The sequence below is a fragment of the Carassius gibelio genome, chromosome A17, assembly GCF_023724105.1.
Source record: "Carassius gibelio isolate Cgi1373 ecotype wild population from Czech Republic chromosome A17, carGib1.2-hapl.c, whole genome shotgun sequence".
NCBI lineage: Eukaryota > Metazoa > Chordata > Actinopteri > Cypriniformes > Cyprinidae > Carassius > Carassius gibelio.
In genome coordinates, this window is record NC_068387.1 from 5,388,153 (window position 1) to 5,406,296 (window position 18,144).

General features: G+C 40.9%; 1 protein-coding gene across 11 annotated transcripts in view; it reads left to right on the forward strand.

Moving 5' to 3' along the window:
- LOC127933244 (proline-rich membrane anchor 1-like) overlaps nt 1-11,074 on the forward strand; it is a 222,009-nt gene extending 210,935 nt beyond the window's left edge. For 10 of the 11 annotated variants that reach the window (XM_052530067.1, XM_052530068.1, XM_052530078.1 and 7 more), the window contains exons 2-4: nt 4,027-4,174; nt 4,819-4,945; nt 9,524-11,074. In XM_052530067.1, the coding sequence (XP_052386027.1) occupies nt 4,027-4,174; nt 4,819-4,945; nt 9,524-9,626 (378 nt within the window). In that variant the 3' untranslated portion in view covers nt 9,627-11,074. Of the gene's footprint in view, nt 641-4,026; nt 4,175-4,818; nt 4,946-9,523 lie in introns of all 11 variants that reach the window. The other variant, XM_052530076.1, reaches the window with a different exon arrangement.
- Nucleotides 11,075-18,144: the final 7,070 nt, after the last annotated feature.

The following is an 18,144-nucleotide window of genomic DNA, read 5'->3' on the forward strand; positions in this document are numbered from 1 at the left end:
AAATACTTCTGAGAGATGATGAACTAATGAACGTGAGAAAGTTCAGGCTTTTATAGGTTATCCATTGGGTGGTGCTTTGAGAAATGCATGTAGCTACTGGTTTGCAAATGTTATGGTTGACTGGAGCACTAGAGAAGAGAGAGAGAGCGAGAGAGGGAGGGAGGAGACTCCATCACAGTTTGTGTGTGTGTGTGTGTGTGTGTGTGTGTGTGTGCTCTGAACAGCAGCGGAGATCTGAGGAGTGTGTGGCTCTGCTTCACCCACACTGGATCTGAGCGACACGCTGCTGCTCCTCACGATGTGTTTCTGTGTGAGCTGCTCTTAGGATCGTCTGTGGAGTTACACAGTCTGACACTGACCACGGACCAGCCATTCGACAGTGATGAGGAGTTCCTAGTCCTGAGCTGGAGTCACGCCACGTTCAGAAGAACTTATTTTCACTCTGTGACTTTATCAGAGTAATAAAGCGTCTGCAGCTGAGATGGAGGCATCTCTTCAGTAGAAGTGCTCCTGTGCTTGTGTTGCTCTGGGTCCCTCACATCACCTCGGGCGTGACCTCAGGAGTGAAGCAGGGATGCTGGACCTCTGCTCTTCTGTGTTTGCTCACTGCTTGATCTCGTCCTGTCTTCTCTTGTGTCAGGTAACCTTTTACTACGAGAGGATTATTACTGTTATTAACCCATTAGGAACTGTGCAGCATCAGAATTAGCTACACCAGATTGCGAGTGAATCACACTTTTAAACTAATCGGATAAAACGGATTTGTAAAAAAACGAAACAAAAAAACAAATCAGAAATCGACTCAAGTTTGATTGGACAGGTGACTCCCGCACAGTTTCAGTAAATGCAGAAAGAGGTGGATATTTATCTATGTTCTTAGAGCTATCATATGAAACAACACTTTTAGCTGTCTGTTATCAGCAGTGAAGCAGGTTCTGAAGTAGCCTTGAAGCTTCCAGGGCAGAAAAAAAACCATTTAATTTAATGTTATATGATTAAATATAACATGTAGAGGATAGACAGACAAACAGACTATATAGTAATAAAAATATAGAGGAAAAAATCACAATAGACAGAATGTACTATTTGCAGACGTGAAGTATTGAGAAATGATTAAGAGATGTACAGTCTTAGATGTGTAGCTGAGCCACACCAAACTGTTATAGATGAGCCACCGAAGGAAATACTGAAGCAAACATCAGACACCTACAGAACAGCTTGAGTGACTGAAGTTAAAATGTCCAATTTTGAAGAAACACTGAAAGAGACTGGAGCTGTGTGAAGTCATTAGAGCCAATCTCTGCAGATTATTCATAGCTAGCACCACTCACCACCTCTTCATGTTCTCCATAAGGATTTGAAACAAATACCTACATGAACGAATTTCTGAAGTCATTGGTATTATTGAGCTCAAAAGCTGGTTTTAAAGCTGCAGCTGTTTACTGTAGATGTGTTTCTGCCTTATTTCCATACTGTACATGTTCACCCACACAGCCCATAGGAAGAGCTGAGGATCAGTGGTAATGTATTCTCCCTGAGTCTCAGAGCCTCCCACTACAGCGCTGAAGGAGGTGGGCGATCCACTTCTGCCCGTCTGAGTCCGGATCCTCTGTGCTGGTCTCTGCTAGCATGGCCTTTCTGTAACACCAGACCAGACAGGCGGACTCTTAGCAGGAGAAAACCCCAAAATGATCCCTAACCTAGAAGAAGCTACAGAAACTCTTCCAGAATCTCTTTCTTAAGGGTGATATTTCTTCTAAACTTTTATTTACCTATATATTTACATTTATAAATGCAATTTTCTAACCTTTTTATAAATGTATGTGCCTCTTTCATTTATATTTTTTTATTTATTCAGTAAATACAGTTAGAATAAGACTAGAGGTGAAGTGCAGCATTGTTTAATAGAATGACCACAAACATGCATGAGGTACAACCAAGCACAGAAACACAGGGCTATAAAGAAATAAGGGGTGGAGCTAATGAATTGCCATGGCAACTAATAGGGTTGACTATGGAAACAATCCAAATACCCACTCTTGACTACTTTAATGACTATTTCTGGGGTCATAGTTCAGTGGTGCTTGGGGCAGTAAAGGGACGGGGGACGGGGGGTGGGGGGACGGGGGACGGGGGATGGGTTCAAGTTCAGGAGTGAGTTCAGCTTCCTGACAGCCTGGTGGATGAAGCTGTCCTTCAGTCTGCTGGTCCTGGCCTGGAGACTCCGCAGTCTCCTCCCTGATGGCAGCAGGGTGAAGAAGTTGTGTGAGGATGGGATCACCTGAGGTGCATAGGGCTTTGTGGGTGAGACGGGTTCCATAAATGTCCTGGAGGGAGGGGAGAGAGACACCAATGATCTTCTCAGCTGCTCTCACTATGCGTGTGCAGAGTCTTTCAACAGGACGCGTTTCAGGCGCCATACCACACCGTGATGCAGCTCGACAGAATGCTCTCGATGGTGCCTCTGTAGAAGGATGGGGGCCAGGGCTCTGGCTCTCCTCAGTTTGCGGAGGACGTAGAGACGCTGTTGTGATTTCTTGGCCAGTGCTGCTTTATTTTCAGTCCAGGAGAGGTCCTCTGTGATGTGCACACCCAGGAACTAGACTAAGTAAGATGATGAAAATGTCTGTGAAGACATCAGTGAGTTCTGCTGCACAGTCTCTCAGTACACGCCAAGGGATGTTGTCAGGACCCGGAGCTTTGCAGGCATTGATCCTGCTGAAGGATCTCCTCACGCTGTCTGGGGTCAGCGTCATCACCTGGTCGCCGGGAGGAGGTGGAGTCTTCTGTGCAGTGGTGCTGTTCTGTTGCTCAAAGTGAGCGAAGAAGGTGTTCAGCTCATTTAGCAGAGAGATGCTGCTGTCACAGGTCCGTGGTGGGGGCTTGTAGTCCGTAATGGTCTGTATCCCCTGCCACAGCTTCCTAGTGTCTCTGCTGTCACTGAATTAATGGGCTATCCTCCTGGAGTGCTGTCTCTTAGCATCTCTGATGCCGTGGGACAGGTTGGCTCTGGCTGTTCTCAGGCCCACCTCATCTCCAGCCCTGAAGGCAGCGTTCTGTGTTTTCAGAAGTCTGTAGACCTCCCCTGTCATCCATGGCTTCTGGTTGGCCCAGACAGTGATGGCTTTTGTGACTGTTACATCATCAATACACTTGTTGATGTAAGCAGTGACAGTCTCTGAGTACCCCTGGAGGTCAGTGGTGTTATTGTATGTGGCAGCCTGCTTAAACATGTCCCAGTCTTGACTTTGTAGGGCTTTGTAGGCTCCGCTCTGTGTGGTGTAAACAAAGTCTAAGATGTTATTACCTCATGTTGGAAAGTTAATGTGTTGGTGTGTTTTTGGAAACACACTCTTTAAGTCTGCATGGTTGAAATACCCAGCTATGATGAGAATAGCATCAGGATGGGCTGTCTGCTGCTCACAGATGTGCTGGTACAGTTCATCAAGTGCGTCGTTCCTGTTGCTGTTGTTCAGAGAATGAAAACAGAAACGAGCAGTATGGCAATATATTCCCTCGGCAGAAAGAACGGGCGCCACTTAATAATCATAAACTTCAGCAGGAGTGAGCAGTGTTTGCTGATCTCAAGAGCATCGCGGCACCATGCATTACTGATGTAAACACAAAGCCCGCAAAGATGATCATAACAAAGCCCAGAGTCCAGGAGCGAGGTGTAGTGGAGTGTTAAATTTAATGGCTCAAGGCTTCGCTTGTACACAGACATGATATTTAAAAACAGGATAAAATATCTGTCTTTTTGCAAACTCTCAGGTTACCGATACAGCAATATAGATTACCTTATGATCAAACCTTGGCTGGACAGGCAGCATTATCATGAAACTGAACACCGTGGCTTGTTTTGTGACATATTAGTGTGTGGATGATCTATTGTTGTGGTGGTTGGTTAAGGCTCTGGGCTGGTGTGTCAATCAGCCACCGACCCTGCAGGAACACAGAGCCTGTAATAGACTGTGTGTGTCGCTTCAGATGATCGGCATGAGTAGCTTCTCTTTCTCTCTCTTCCAGGCAGAGCTCCAGAGGTCTTGCTCTCAGCACGGTATAAACAGAGGAGCAGAGGGCTGCCAGCTGCTGTGCCCCTGCAGCACATACCCTCCTGTACCTCCTCCTCCTCCTCCACCTCCTCCACCTCTGCTGCGAGGACTGACCGCTGCGGGTAAGCCATCACTACACACCACTCTGACTGGACTCTTCTCCAAAGGCCAGATGGAGATAAATCATTGAGATAAGATGTTGAGAAGCTATTCATATTACATACAGTACATGAAACAGACTAGCATGTGACAGAAGCTACGTCCACATGAAGCCAAGAAATATCTGCATCCACACGAAACCACAAAACCGACACAAAACGTATAGAGCAAAACACGTCTCCGTGTGGATAGGGCCAGAATCCCCTAAATGTATATGTGTGTGACAATAGGTGCACACTCATGAATTTAAAGTAAAAGCATTCATACGGTTCGAATCTAACAGTGAAAGGGCACTCCTGTGCTTCTGAATCATGAGACAGCAGTGAACGAGAGTTCACCTGCATTACAACTCTATAGCGTTTTGTTAAAACATTGTAGCACTGATTTGTCAAATCAGTATTTTATAGATTTTGTGATAAAAAATTTTTTATATCAATATTTTTTTATATCAATTTTTTTTTATCAGTTCTGAATTAGAAATCATTATATATACATTAGGTATGCTGTGCAAAATAAATACTTTACTTTACTTCACACAATGCTGATGTTTATGAAGGTGTTTAATCATGATGAATGATGATGAATGGATGTGTGTTCACTCTTTCAGCTCCGGAGGCTTCTGCTCCTCTGTCGAGGCCCTGGTGGATGGAGATCATTGTGCTTGGGATGACAGGAAGTGCTTTGGCTGTCTTTCTTTTGCTAGCAGTCATTATCTGCTACAAGGCCATGAAGAGGTATGTAACGCTGTCACAGAGTTAGTGCAGTTCTGCAGGGGTGGATGAAGGTTGTGGCTTCAGTGCTGTTAGTACAAGTGTTGTTTTGCCACGCTGAGACATAAATGAAAGGCTGCTGTAGGTCTGATCACATGTGGCACCATATTATGTCATGAGATTTGGTCACGCATCACTTGTGAATATGACTGTCATATGACTTTTATTTTGGGTCACTAGCTAAGGAATTTCACCTTAAAGGTGCCATAGAATGCAATGATGCAATATTTTCAATTGATCTCTGATGTCCCCAGAGTGTGTATGCAAAGTTTTTTCTCAAACTACCCAACAGATATTTTTTTCTAGCTTCTTGAAATTGCCCATTTTTGGGTATAAACCAAAATGCTCTGTTGATGTGTATGTCCCCTACGCTGGTGCTCTCGCCTCCCTTCAGTGGTGCCAAGTCTGTGGTTTCTCTGTGGAATTAGGCTACTTTAACACTGTTGCCGTGGGTTGCTTTTCATGTCGCTGACCTCACACATTGCTTACAAATGCAGTTTTTAACTACCTGACTTTCATGCACGAAGAAGTTTTTTGTTCCGGGACATTTCCTTTGAAAATGAACTGTACCCACCATGTTCTCAGTGGTCTATGGAGGCTCCTATGTTCGATGGTGCTTCCCAACACACCACACGTTTAATGGCTCTTTGGCACTGACATTGTACCTCCAGCAGCTACAACAAGAGCACAGTAATGATGGACCACTGCTCTTGTGGGTTTGCTAATGTTACAAATAAAAATCATAGAAGGGTAAAAACATGCCAGTAATAAACTGATAATGGGTGTGATAGTTTGGGCCGGCCCTGAGTAGTATCCAATGCTAATATGCGTATTTAATGCAATCACTAATACAATACATCAAACTTTGAAACATTTGAGATCCCTCACACTCTCTTCGTTTATGTATTTCTTTCACCAGAAAAGAAAATACATAATTGAAAAGTTAAGCCGGGGACTTGACCCAATAGATCTTTGAGACTTAATTAAAAAGGACTGAAACGCTTTGACCTACATGAACATAAATGATGCTGCAAATAAAATCAATACATTAAAAAAAGTTTTAAGTAGAATCTGACTTGATTTCAAGTATAATTACACATGAGCCCTCCAGCAGACTTCAAACACGGGTGGGCACTGCACTCGAACAGCTTTGATATTAAAAATGAATTAACTCTGTGAAGTGCTGTGTCACCACCTGCCACATGTCAACGGCTGACATCTATTATTGAGGAACCTGGGTGCTACCAAAACTGTGGGTTGTCCAATGGTGCTCGGGGGACCAGTGTAATGTGACTGATTCAGGAGCAATGTTAAACCAGTGTGAAGCCACACAGGTCTGATCATCAAGCTGTACAAACTGTTAGATTCTTTTGTTATCCCTAAAAATACCAAACTTTTTTTTAAGGAAAGGTCAAGGATAATCTTTAACGTGACTTAGGATGACATGTTTTAAGCATTCTGTTAGGAAATGACTTTTCCTGAGTCATTCATGCAGGTGTTGATCTTTCTTTCGTTGCTGGCAGGAGATAGACTTCATTCAGGTGATTTTTGGTGCTCTGTGATCGCAGCGTTTCTGCTCCCCGCACACTAAACCTGAGTGAAGAATTAAAGTGCTTCAGCTGATCAATAATCCCAGCGGTGAAATCATCTCACGAGCCATCTGCCCTAACCCACTGGGACACAAGCATATGCTGTGTGCCTCCTCATCATGGGGAGTTGAAACAAACTTTGTTTAGGAGCTTCTATTCTTAAGATTTTAAGTTATAACTGACATAAATGTTTAAGGCAAAGTGTATAACTTTCAATTCAATTCAAGTTTATTTGTATAATAATTTTTATGATACAAATTATTGTAAAGCAACTTTACAGAAAATTAAGTTTCTACTATATTAAGTAGTAGCTTATAAGTGGTGAATCTAAGTTTATGTGCAAATGACAGTAATCGATTAAAGACTTAATTAACCAGACTGTGAACATTATTAACAGCAGCTATTATATGATGCAGTCACACTTGTAGCAATATTTGTTAGTTCTGTTTGTTGATTCAGGTTTAGCATCATCTGAGGTTCCTCTGAGGGTCAGCATCATCTCTTTTCAGGTGTTCTGGATCCAGACTGGAGCTTGTGTAAATCCTAGTTACCACGGGATGAAGATCCAGCAGAAACAGAGAAACAAATAGAGACGTCATTAGCATAGCTGCTGTTCCAACAAAGTAAAATTAATTAGTTTAACCCAAGCTAAAGAATAAGAATGTGCATTTGATCAGATGCAACTACAGTCACAATTTAAGAGATGCATTATTCGAATGCTTGGCGAAAGAGATGTGTTTTTAATCTAGATTTAAACAGAGGGTTTAAACAGGCTATTCCAGAGTTTGGGAGCCAAATGTGAGAAAGCTCTACCTCCTTTAGTGGACTTTTGCTATCCTAGGAACTACCAAAAGTCCAGCGTTTTTTGACCTTAGGGTGCGTGATGGGTTGTAGCGTGGTAGAAGGCTAGTTAGGTACGCAGGAGCTAAACCATTTAGGGCCTTATAGGTAAGTAATGATAATTTTTAACTGATACAGAACTTAATAGGTAGCCAGTGCAGAGACTGTAAACATCACTGTGGTGTGTTTTTTGAAATTTGAAAAGCACATATATTTCATTTATATCTCATTTAAAGGAATAGTTCATTTAATCACTCTCAGGTCATCAAAAAGGTTAGGTGACTTTTTTCTTTAATAAAACAATCAACAAACAATCGGTCTGTGCAAGAAATTGAACATTAATTACAACATAATTATTATTTGTAATCCAGAGCCTCCAGAGTGAACAAATCATTGTTTTGAACCAGTTCTTTTTAGTGAAATAGTTTAACTGTTCACAAAAATCAGTATGGATCATCTGAATCAGTTTGTGTCTTGAGCAGCACAGATCTACAAGTTACACAATCAGACCTCACTTTCAGACGCCTGACAGTCACTCCGAAGGAAAATGAGCTGAAATATCGCTGTATATCTGATCCTGTGATGAATGAACTGATTCAGTGCTCCGGTTCCTTCAACAGTCACTGAACAGAGGAAACAGTTCAACTCGGACTGAAGACTGATGAACCGCTGATGTGCGCATGTGTGAACCGAGAGCTTGAACGAAGCGGAGGAATTAACATCTTTATGGTTTCTCATGGTTTCTGTCAAATCAAGTCACCTTTCTTTATAGTGGGTCTAGAAAAGAATCACAACCTTTAGAAATAATCACATTCTGTTGCTTTGCAGTCTGAAATGTAGTCAGACAAATTTTTTTGTCAAAGGAGCTTTATCATATTATACAGGAAAATATTTTGTCAGTAATGCAAAAGTCGATTCAGTGACGTCATCATCCAGCTCAGTTCAGTAGCATCAAATAGCAAGTCAACAATGTTGCCAGTAATAAAGTGACCCAAACTAAGCAAGCCAGAGGCGACAGCGGCAAGAAACCGAAACTCCATCGGTGACAGAATGGAGAAAAAACCTTGGGAGAAACCAGGCTCAGTTGGGGGGCCAGTTCTCCTCTGACCAGACGAAACCAGTAGTTCAATTCCAGACTGCAGCAAAGTCAGATTGTGCAGAAGAATCATCTGTTTCCTGTGGTCTTGTCCTGGTGCTCCTCTGAGACAAGGTCTTTACAGGGGATCTGTATCTGGGCTCTAGTTGTCCTGGTCTCCGCTGTCTTTCATGGCAGTAGAGGACCTTTCTAGGTGCTGATCCACCATCTGGTCTGGATACGTACGTAAAAAAAACTGGTGATCATTATTTGAAACAGTTCAATGAAACAAATTGTCTAAAAGAACTGTTCTACTGAGGAAAAAAAAGCCATGTATGTCTTGGATGGTCTGAGTGAATAAATGAGCAGCCAGTTTTCATTTTTGCGTGAACTATCCCCTTTGAGCTGCAGTATATAAAAGAAGGAGCCAGCGCTGTTTAAATGGTTTGAGATGAACTTTGGTATGTCATGCTTTACTGCAAATTTCTCACTTAAAGTGGATCCCTGCTGTTCTAACCCACAGATGATGTTTTAATTAGCAATAGCTCAAGGAAAGTATATTTTATCCAATGAATTCCACACTAGCGTTTATGTAACGTTTTTCTTGATGGTCATGTAATCTGCTGGCGCTGCTTTTGATGTGTCTTTGTGCAGGACTCTCTTCTGATGGCTTCTAATGCACCTTCAGGGAGCATCTGTACAGTCGTGTTCACAACAAAGTCTCTGCCACTGTATTCAGTCCAGTCCAGCATTACACACGCTGTAGGGAGCGCAGGCTCACTGGACAAATATAATGACCAGAGACGCAATGAATAGGCCATGCAGAATAACACTGTATTACTTTAACAGCTGAAGATAACTCAGATTACAGCCAGCGGCCAAGAAGTCATTTGTGAGAGGGAGAGAATGTTCAGCTCGAAAAACATTGACAAAGTGACTGTTTTCTCTTATAACTTATCTTTATAGCATGACTGTATTGTCTCAAGTCAGTTGTGGCAAATCCTGACAATGTTTCCCTGTTTTTATTGTCATGTGCAGGAAACCGAAGAAGATGGAGGTGAATGGTACAAACTGTGGAGAAGATGCAATGAGCTCTTTCAAAAAGACCAACACTGCTGCGGTGGGCACGAGGAGCGTGTGAAACCCAAAGGAAATATTTCCAGCTAATCATGAAGTCAGTGAAGTCGGAATAATGCAAAGCGATCCAGAGCCCCTCCGGATGCAATTAGAAGGGACAGAGCTGCTGTGTTGATCTGCATCTGTGACATTTGCATGCTATAAATCACAAAAACCCAGCTAATGACAGATGTCTGACAAATAGATTTCAGATAGTCCTTCATTTTATGTTAAAAAGTCATGTATTTTTAAACACATTTTACACAAGGATTTATGCAACTTGGACTGGAAATTTCTGAAATGTAATTTCTGAAACTAGGGGTGTGTAATGCCAGTGCATGATTTGATGCTCATGATGCTCACAGGTCAGATGTTTTCAGTGCATGACACTCCAGTCAATCTCCTCAAGGTTAGAACACTAAAGGAGCCACTAATGTACCTAGTAAATGCACTCGGCTGTGTTGTGATTACATGTTAGGTTCGGGTTAAGCAGCAGACAAGTTTGATGAATTTGTGGGAGGATTTATTATGAACCTTAATCCAAGAAGGTCATAATTAAGATAATTACTGATGTTGTTGACCTTGCTGGTGTGCCAGACAGTGTGAAGTGGAGATGTTAGTGGATTTGGATTTGTTGTTCTTGTGTATGTGGAACCTGCTTTTCTCAAAAAAAAAAAAAAGTGCCCTAAGAAATATGAGATTTTCTTTTGCACTGTGAAGAGTTCTGAATATATTCTCAGCAGGCAGTCAAAATACATTTTGTGTTATATAAATTTTGCATGAATGTAAATACTGAGAACGGAAACCAGCCTTTAAGACTGTTATTTGCTTGAGGATGTTTTTTATATAGTAGAAACTCATATGTTGTCATACATTAACATGTTAACATACATTAACATTATTGACATTGTATCAATATACATTGACATCTTGTTGCATTAACATTATTGAATACCATATCTGATAAACTTTGTTGTAGATGTGCAAAGCTGCATTTACTAAATCCACTAGCCTGGACAGGTATGGAGACTTGTTTAAATAGAGGTTAGGGAGATGCATTTTCAAACTCTTTTAATATGCACAGGATACTGAGAAACAGTAAGATGTGGCACAGTTCTGACCAGTAGTCATGTTGTATGTTTCAGAGTCACACATGTGGCTTTTAACATGATTTTGAAATCAGTCCAGTCACATGATGTACAGCTAGAGTACCCAGATATCTGCAGTGTCCCCTCAGTTTACTAAAACATCAGTCAGCTGTGTGTGTAGCTCGTGCCCTGTGCTTCTTAATAACACAACACTCTTGCTTTGACAGTCATTTCATTTGTCAGTACTTCTATTCTAGAATGTCTTTGAGCAAATCAGCTTGTTGCCATGACAATATGATGACCTTTCAGATGACCTTCAGACAGCGAAGCACAGGAGACACAGTTGCATGTGGAATTACATTTAATGGTTTTGGTTTCCAATGTTGTGAAAATTGTGTTTAAAAAAGCCTTTAATTGTAAATTCACTTTTAAATATAAAAAATATACAATGTGTAAATATTTTGTTTATTTAATGTCCATTTAATAATATATAATAATAATAATAATAATAAATATATATATATATATATATAGAGAGAGAGAGAGAGAGAGAGAGAGATTTGCTATATATATATTGTTTTTTTTTTGTTTTTTTTTTTTTAATTTGGTGTGGATTTTGAATAAAGGGGAGACCCATGGGTCCTAAATTTTGTTGGCAGATTTCAGCAATCCAGAAGCACTGCAGCCGCAGCAGAAGCATGGAAGGACTTTTGGTCAGACCCTGAGATGGACTGTGTGGGAGAAGACTCCTGTAAGACCTCGACTGGTGATATAGCCAGGAGGCAGAGGGGACATTTTGAGGATCTTCTGAACTCTGATGTTCCCTCACAAGAAGAGGCAGATTTGGAGGATTCTGGGGAGTCTTCGCCCATTTCCTTGTCAAATGATTTGAAGTGGCGAGGTGCTAGTAATGGATGAGATTTGCTCTGAGGTATTGAAGGCCCTGGATTTGGGCAGCCTGTCTCAGCTGACACCTGTTTAGTACTGCGTGGGATTCAGGGACATTGGCTGATGGCTGGGAGGAAAGGAGAATCCTCTCAATCTTGAACCTCAACTCGAGGAGGAACATGCAGATTCTGTTCCAGCCGTGGAACAGCGGACCAATCTTTTTACTCTAGCAAGGATCTTGGAGGCGGCATGGGAGTTTGCCTGTCCAGTCTACACGTGTTTTGTGGACTTATGACCATGTTCCTCAGGGGGTCTTGTGGGGCTGCTTTTGTGTGCCATCCGATCCCTATACATCCAGGGGTAGAGATGTATCTACATTCTCTGTAGTAAGTCACGCTTTTTCCCAGTGTGTGTTGCACTCTTTTAAAGCTGATTCGGTTTGTGGTATTCATGGACAGGATCTCGAGGTGCAGTCGGGGGCTGGAGACCAGTGTAGGGTCCGTAGTGTGGCATCAGTGCTATTTGTGGGAGATCTTAACCTTGAAACAAGATGAAAATTTAGTTTCTTTGTCCCGTTTCAAGTAACTTTTTTTTTGCGATCAGCTTGATTAGGGACAAACTCCTAGACATCAATGAACCTTTTGTCAACTTCTGAGCATTCAAACAGTTTACTGGACACTCTAGTCAGAGGAGACTATACAAGCGCTGCAAGTGACGCAAATGAGGGAAGCGCACTGATGCTTTACTGGAGCAGTTAACCCCTGTTTAGGGAGTAGGGAGCAGTGAACACAGTGTAGGGATCATATAGATCAGAACACAGTTCATTCACGTAGCTCGAGATGGTCGTCTGAATCGGTGTGTTAACTAAGCGAGACATGTCAAATATGTGTGCAAGCACAGGAATTGGGAACTGCTGGGCTACATCACGTGCCATTAACCAGCGAGAAAACTTACAAGCACTACAATACCAGGAAAGAAGACCGTGTTGTTGATGTCTGTCTGCCATTCTAGCTCTGTCTGCACAGCGTGTGTGAACGCACTAATGATGTATTCTGTCTGTGCAGATACACACGCTGACAGGCAGGGAGCAAAGCCATTTAACACACTCAGACCAAGCGTTTTGATTGGACATAGATTTTTTGGTCCTACACCTTCCACAGAATATATAAATACAGATAAATATATTTAGACCACTTAACTTGATTGCTTTTGGGATGTGAGGAGACTTTCAACCAGTATAACTTCAACAATTTTCTGAAGACAATCACTTATTTATATATATTTATATCAGTGTCAAACTGAGGAAAGACTGAAGCTCAAGTGCGTAAAGAAGTCAGTGAAAGCTGGAGGAGGAAGTGTGATGGTTTGGGGATGTTTGGGTCTCTTATACAGATACATGCAGGTGAATGCAAATATTCATCACAACCTCCATCAGAAACATGTTCCTTCCCTGCGACCCACTGCAGTCACCGAACTGTGGAAGAAGAGCAGATCAAGATGAAGAAACTAGTGAAGTCCTGCAGATGTGCTGAAGTCACTCAGAGCAGCCGCTTCTACACTTCTTACTCATTCCTGACAGCTCGAACTCTCCACAATCTGTTGTAATCTTCTTCTTTGCTACAGTGGTTACTGTTCTCTAATTCTGATAGGTTTCTGTCTAAATGTCTTGGTTATTTTGTCAAACAGTATAACAGTGGTTTACCCACAGCTAATATTCCTTCCAATTTTGAGAGATGAAGATGAATAATATTTCAGATAAAATCAAGTATATATAGATTGTTCTCTGATTTTTATCTCCACTGTATAAGCAACATTTAATGAGTTAGATATTTGAAAGGGCTCCAAGTTCAAACGAATATGGCAGCAGGTCTCTACCAGATGCTGCTTCTGAGCAGTGGGAGTGGATCACACACACACACACACACACACACACACACGCACACACGCACAGCAGGACAGTCTCTCTTTGATGAGCTCAGAGCTCGGATTTGACAGAGAATGAGGGCTTTTGCCAGGCGCAGATGTGTTTGCCTTTGAAAATACAAACTTTAATCAAACCCATGGCTAAACGTGTTTGTGTATTATATCCTTTGCTCTTTACAGTAAGGGGTTTAAACTTAAAACCATTGCTTCTGGCCAAATACAAGTCCATAATGACGCTTCCTGCAGTAAAAAAGTGCATCTGCTGTTGTCTCTCACATCAAAATCTAGACATATTAGTTTAGATCTGTTTAAACACTGCTGGATCTGTGCAGATTTCTCTCCTGATTCAGACCAGAACACTTTCTCACTGGAGGAAGCTATAAAGGGGTCATATCATGTTGCTAAAACGAACATTATTTTGTGTGTTTGGTGTGGTTACGAACCCCTCTTTAGAACTCATCGAGAAAAGGGTTGCATAACATAAAGAAGGATACGTGAGACCTAAATGAAAGGCTAGAACATTTATTTAAATAAACAAAACTAAGAAAACACGTATCATAACGGAATAAACACCAAAATACTTCTACAAAAGATTACCAAACTATGATAAACAGAAACTAACAACAAGACACTTCAAGATATGAAAACAACAAAAAAAACAACCATAAATTCCAATTAAGAAAAACAAGAAAAGAAAAGCAAGCTGTTGGCAGGTGAGTCTCCTCTCTCCTCTCTCACACCGTCATGCTCTGCTTCAGCGTCCTTAATAGCGTCGTTCACCAACGAGTACGAGGAGTCGCAGGTGTACAACGACGCACAGGTGCACGGGGCACACCTAGCAATCAAACTCAAGACGCAGAAAAAGAAAGAAAATCAGGACATTGTAGATAAGAAACTCACAAGGCACAAGCCGTAACAGGAAATGTTAGGCCCCTCACCATACTGTGATGTGTGTGTCCTGGAGCGACAGGACAAAAACATTAAAACTCTTAATATATTCATAATATAATTCTAGATTATAATGACTATAATGATTATAATGGTATCATGCTGCGTAAACATAAAACCATGTCTGCATTTGTGATCAGAGAAACAAAAAAAAAAGCGTTACTCACGTTTGAATCATCAGTGGCAAATTCTCTCAATATAAAAAATGTGCTTACAGACTGTGAGTCAGAAGCACCAGACTGCCCACTTTATAGACCTTTATCATGGGGGCCAGTCTTATGTTATGCATATGCAATCTTGGTCAAAATCTTGCTATTAACAAACCATTAACTATGAATTTTTGTCTCAATAAGCTCCTAATATGATGTTTATTAATTGTAAGTAAGGTAGTTGTTAAGTTTATGTATTAGGCAGGATTAGAGAAGTAGATGGTCATGTAGAATAAATGCTTTAATCACTAATAAACAGACAATATGTTATGGGTTATGACAGGGCTATCAAGCACTGATGAGCAGAGTAGATGGAGTGAAGGAACCAGAAGAAACCTTGAACAGAAAAGAATTAGATGACATTTAGACCATCTACACCAAGCTATGACACACATCAAGACTTCAGGGAGAGAGTCAGTTCTTCAGACACTAAACCACTTTTTGAATTAAAAAACAGTCTTTTGGAAAAATGCTACAATGCCAATGTATCAGTGCAAGCAGATGACACCGACAGCTTAGAAGTCCAGCAGCCACATGAGACTTCATCACTGGAGGATCACTGCTAGTTCAGCTAAAGGTGTAACGATAAACCAATCAGAGTCTCATCTTCCATTCCCTTTAAGAGCCAGATGTGCTCGTGCCATGATGGATTTGCTATTTACACGGCAGAATTTGGCAAGCGCAAAGACAGAACGTGTCTCCGAGATGAAACAGAGCTGTTCGTGTGCAAGGCAAGTTATTTATATAATAAATAATTATATATATATAATTAGCCTAGAAAAAAATTTGTATGCATTGCAATCCTTTAATTTTTTATATTTGTCATGTTTATGTGCTGCTGTGCATCCCTGTGTTTAATAAGCAGTGTGTACGCACGTTGTGGACCCGCCTATAATAACACACTCTTTAAATAAGAAAGAAAAAAACATTGTGCCAGACTTTAGAGCAGGTTTGAGTTGGTCTATGGCGCAGTCTATTTTCAGCTCCTTAAAATAACAATGCACCTGAACACGCCTCTTTTTTAGACCAGCACACCCATGGGCGCACAAATGAGTGCAAATGCATTTGCTAATTAAACGACGTGGAGCTGGAGGGGAAAATGCCAATGGCGCTGGACTGAACCCAGCAAACACACTTGGGCTGCACCTTACGTCGCATTGCGTGGGTGTATTATAGGGCCCATGGTATCAGATCCTTCAAGACTGCAGACATGAAGTCAGAAATTATCCTGCTCACTTGACTCACTGATACATGGAATCGAATGGCTAGATCTTCTATCAGTAGGTTCAAGTTCAGCTTCATTCGTGTGAGCAAGATTTGCTGTTCAAATTTCAGTCTGGTAAGCCAGATTTTCATGGGGACGCAGAACATCTACAAGGGTATAAAATGTGTGGAGAGGGAGCCTGGTGTACAGATTTGAGTCATAGTCATTCATCAGAGTAGGAGCCTTGAATGACTGGTTGACATAAGTTACACTGCAATGTCTCTTAATATAACAAAGCTTCTCGAAGATGTGGTCTTCCCACTGTGTTCTGACAGAGGTAATGTTTGTAGATGTACAGCTGTAGTCATCAACATCTGATGGCTTGGGACTGGGGACAGATGCAAAACTCTCTTCTACAGGTCTCAGTTTGTTCATTCTAGCTCCTGTAAATACAGAGAAGGCATTATACAGTGAAGCATTTACCCCCTGGCTTAAGCCTAGTCCTAGACTTCAAATGTAAATCTGAGCTGTCAGCAGAAAGAAATTTGCACTGACTGATCTTAAAATGTATCAGTGCCTTAGTTTTGTCTCAAGATGCTCACCACGTGTTTTCTAAGGCACATTTATGAAAAAATACTTTAATATCCTAATTGAACTATAGCATAATCCTGGCTTAGTTTAAACCCTGTCTGTTAAACTATGTTATTTATATATCCTATACTGTTGAAGCTGGTAAAATAATCAGACAGACCACACTCTGCTGCCAAAATATTTAGTCAGCATTTGAGAGAGTGTGCACACTCGGGAAAACACTTTACAAGAACAAACTCAGACCTCTTTGACTAAAGGGGAACGGAGTAAAAACAAATAATCTTGTATTTCAAAGTGCTGAATAAAACCAATATAACACACAAGTTAGACTAATTCACTTAAAGAGCCAATTCTATAGAGATTTGTTAAATAAATCAGACTTCACTTGTGATTATTCTATTTGAATTAGAATGTGAAAATACTGCAACAACATTTTCATAACATAACAACATTTCATGTTTTTATAACATACATTTACGCTTAAATGCTAAATATATATTGAATATACTTAATAAATATATTTAACACTGAATGAAATGCTGTTTTTTAAATATTTTTAATCAAACATCATGAGAACTTGGTCGTCTAGACATACTGAAAAGACTCATAAGAATCATAAGCTGCCTTTCAATTAATTGTGCAGACCTAATAGCACATTAGTGTAAATGTACGTGTAAATAACGTTAGTAAATAGTCTCACCTTCGTCATGTTCGTCATCTTCTCTTCTTTCTTAATGGACGATCATATGTTTGGGTTATGGATTTTCTGTTGTTGTTAGTCTATCCACAAGTGGAATGAGCAAACATGGACATTACAGGGCAGACATTTCAAATTAACTGCTCCGAGCCATTGTTTTCCTCTGTGACTATTTACAAAGTCTAAGACAAAGTGTAAGTGTAAGACGCCTGTTCAGATTTTAAAACACTAGTCATTATACACTTACTGATGACTTAAACACTCACAAGGGAAGAACTGGGCATACAGTAAATGACTGAGGATCACACGCTACCACACTTAAAGGTGCCATAGAATGCAAAAATCACATATATGAGGTGTTTGAACACAGTTGTGTGGCCACAGTGTGTGAAAACAACCAGCCTATAATGGTTAAAATCCACCAACTTTTTTTACAATGCCAATAAATCATATACAGTCTCCAAAAAATTTCTGGTTTCATATTTCTCCCTATTATGATGTCATACTCGGGAAAGCCCCTGACCATTTGTGACTATCCCTGCCCTATTAGCGTAGGCCCTGCCCAGAGTGAAAAGCAGCAGTCCACCATTACTGTTTTCTAGCTGTAGCTGCTGGAGATACAATGTCAATGTCAAGAGGCATTACAAGTGTTGTGTTTCGGGAATCTCAATGGACCGCTGAGCACATGGTGGTTAAATTTCATTTTCTAAGGAAATTTTACGTTAGACTGCCTCACAAACAAGGGTCAGTTTAGAGCTTATGTTGTGCAAAGTTTGCTTCCGAAAGACTGATCAATGCCAACACTTTGTGCACAAACGTCCAGACTCTAGACAAAGCAAGCATCATGCATCATATTTTGTTTTCTAAAAGAGCTTTTTGACTCTCTGAAAGGCTAATGTTGCTAAAGCTACCATTGTCTCTGTAAGTTGTCACTAACGATGCCTTCACGTGCTACCAGAATGATTGTAAATAGGAATGTGGTAGATAAAAATTTC